Raw genomic sequence first — 1,279 nt, 5'->3', positions numbered from 1 at the left:
TTTTGAGACAGGGTCTTATTATGTAATTCAACTGGCCCTAAGGTCGCAAGGTAGCCCAGGATTGAACTCCTGGCAATCCTCCTGCCTCAGCCTGGAGTGTTGGGATTATGGGCATGCACCACTGCAACCAGCTTTCTTTTCTTTGGGAAGTGAGGATCAAACCCTGAGGGCACCAAATTACAGCCCTAGCCCTTTATCTTTGTGAGACAGGCTCTTGCTAAACTGCCCAGTCTGGCCTCAAACTTGTGATCCTCCTGCCTCAACCTCCAGGTAGCTGATTATAGGTGTGTGCACCACACCTGGTTTGATGCTTTTAACAAAATTTTCTGAGGATCGGGAACTTCCTGTACTTACTTGGCCATGAAATGCTTTGTCACAAAAGATCCCAAAACACCTTGGGAAATAATACATGTAAGGACCCATCAGACTGGGGGTCTCCACTGATCCCCTTGACATCCAGCTCCATTCACTCACCCTCAACCAGGACACAGAAGATAGCCCAGGGTCAAAGTGAATGCTTTAGTGAGTGTCCAGAGAACTCTCTCACAGATGCTGACCACCTCTATTGTCCCCAGTTCTTAGTTTTGTGGCAGGTGAGCTAGTTGCCCAAGGGGCAGGGATCTGGAGTCTAAAGAGCTGGAGGGGCACCAAGCAGTTTGAGGTCCCTGTGTGAGCAGGGCCCTCCAATTGGGAGTGCGGTGAAGGGGACCATGGGCCTCAAGACGGCCCCTCTTCAGGCATTCCTAGCAAAGCCACGAGCGGCTCCAGCGGTATGGGGGTCCCTACCGGCACTGGGTGAGTGCGTTCGTGCTTGCGCAGGTCACTGGCACTTAAGAAAGCCTTGGGGCAGTGGGAGCAGGCGTGGGGGCGCACGGAGCTGTGAGTGCGGCTGTGCTTGCGCAGCCCCGCCCTGTCTGAGAAACTCTTGCCACACTGTGAACAGGGGAAGGGCCGGAGTTCAGGGTGTGACCGCTCGTGCCGCCGGAGCAAGGTCAGAGTGGAGAAGGTCTCTTTGCACTCGCGACAAGTAAACTGTGGTGGCTTCTCATCGGCCTCCTCAACCCCTGCCAATCCTAAGGGATCCGGAGCCTCCCCAATACCTGGACCCTGGCACTCCACATGTTCCACCGTCATGCCCACAACTTGCCACTGCGTGGCCATTACTGTGCTGGACTCAGGAGGCAGCCCTAGCAGCCCCGCCGGAGGGTTCCCCAGGCCTGTGTCTGCGCCGGGGGCGGCTGGGCCCTCGCCTGTCACACCGACCGGCAGGGCCAACCCA

General features: G+C 56.5%; 1 protein-coding gene across 1 annotated transcript in view; it reads right to left on the bottom strand.

The window, feature by feature from the left end:
• The window catches only part of Znf668 (zinc finger protein 668), a 10,271-nt gene continuing 8,992 nt past the window's right edge, over positions 1-1,279 (bottom strand). Inside the window, exon 5 of the mRNA XM_010617472.3 lies at positions 1-1,276. Coding sequence (XP_010615774.1) covers positions 718-1,276 — 559 coding nt within the window. The 3' untranslated portion in view covers positions 1-717. The remainder of the gene's footprint in view (positions 1,277-1,279) is intronic.

Source organism: Fukomys damarensis, unplaced genomic scaffold (genome assembly GCF_012274545.1).
Source record: "Fukomys damarensis isolate Sample0158 unplaced genomic scaffold, DMR_v1.0_HiC HiC_scaffold_34, whole genome shotgun sequence".
Classification (NCBI taxonomy): Eukaryota; Metazoa; Chordata; class Mammalia; order Rodentia; family Bathyergidae; genus Fukomys; species Fukomys damarensis.
Note: the sequence above shows the minus strand (reverse complement) of the source record. Positions and strands in the feature narration are given on the sequence as shown.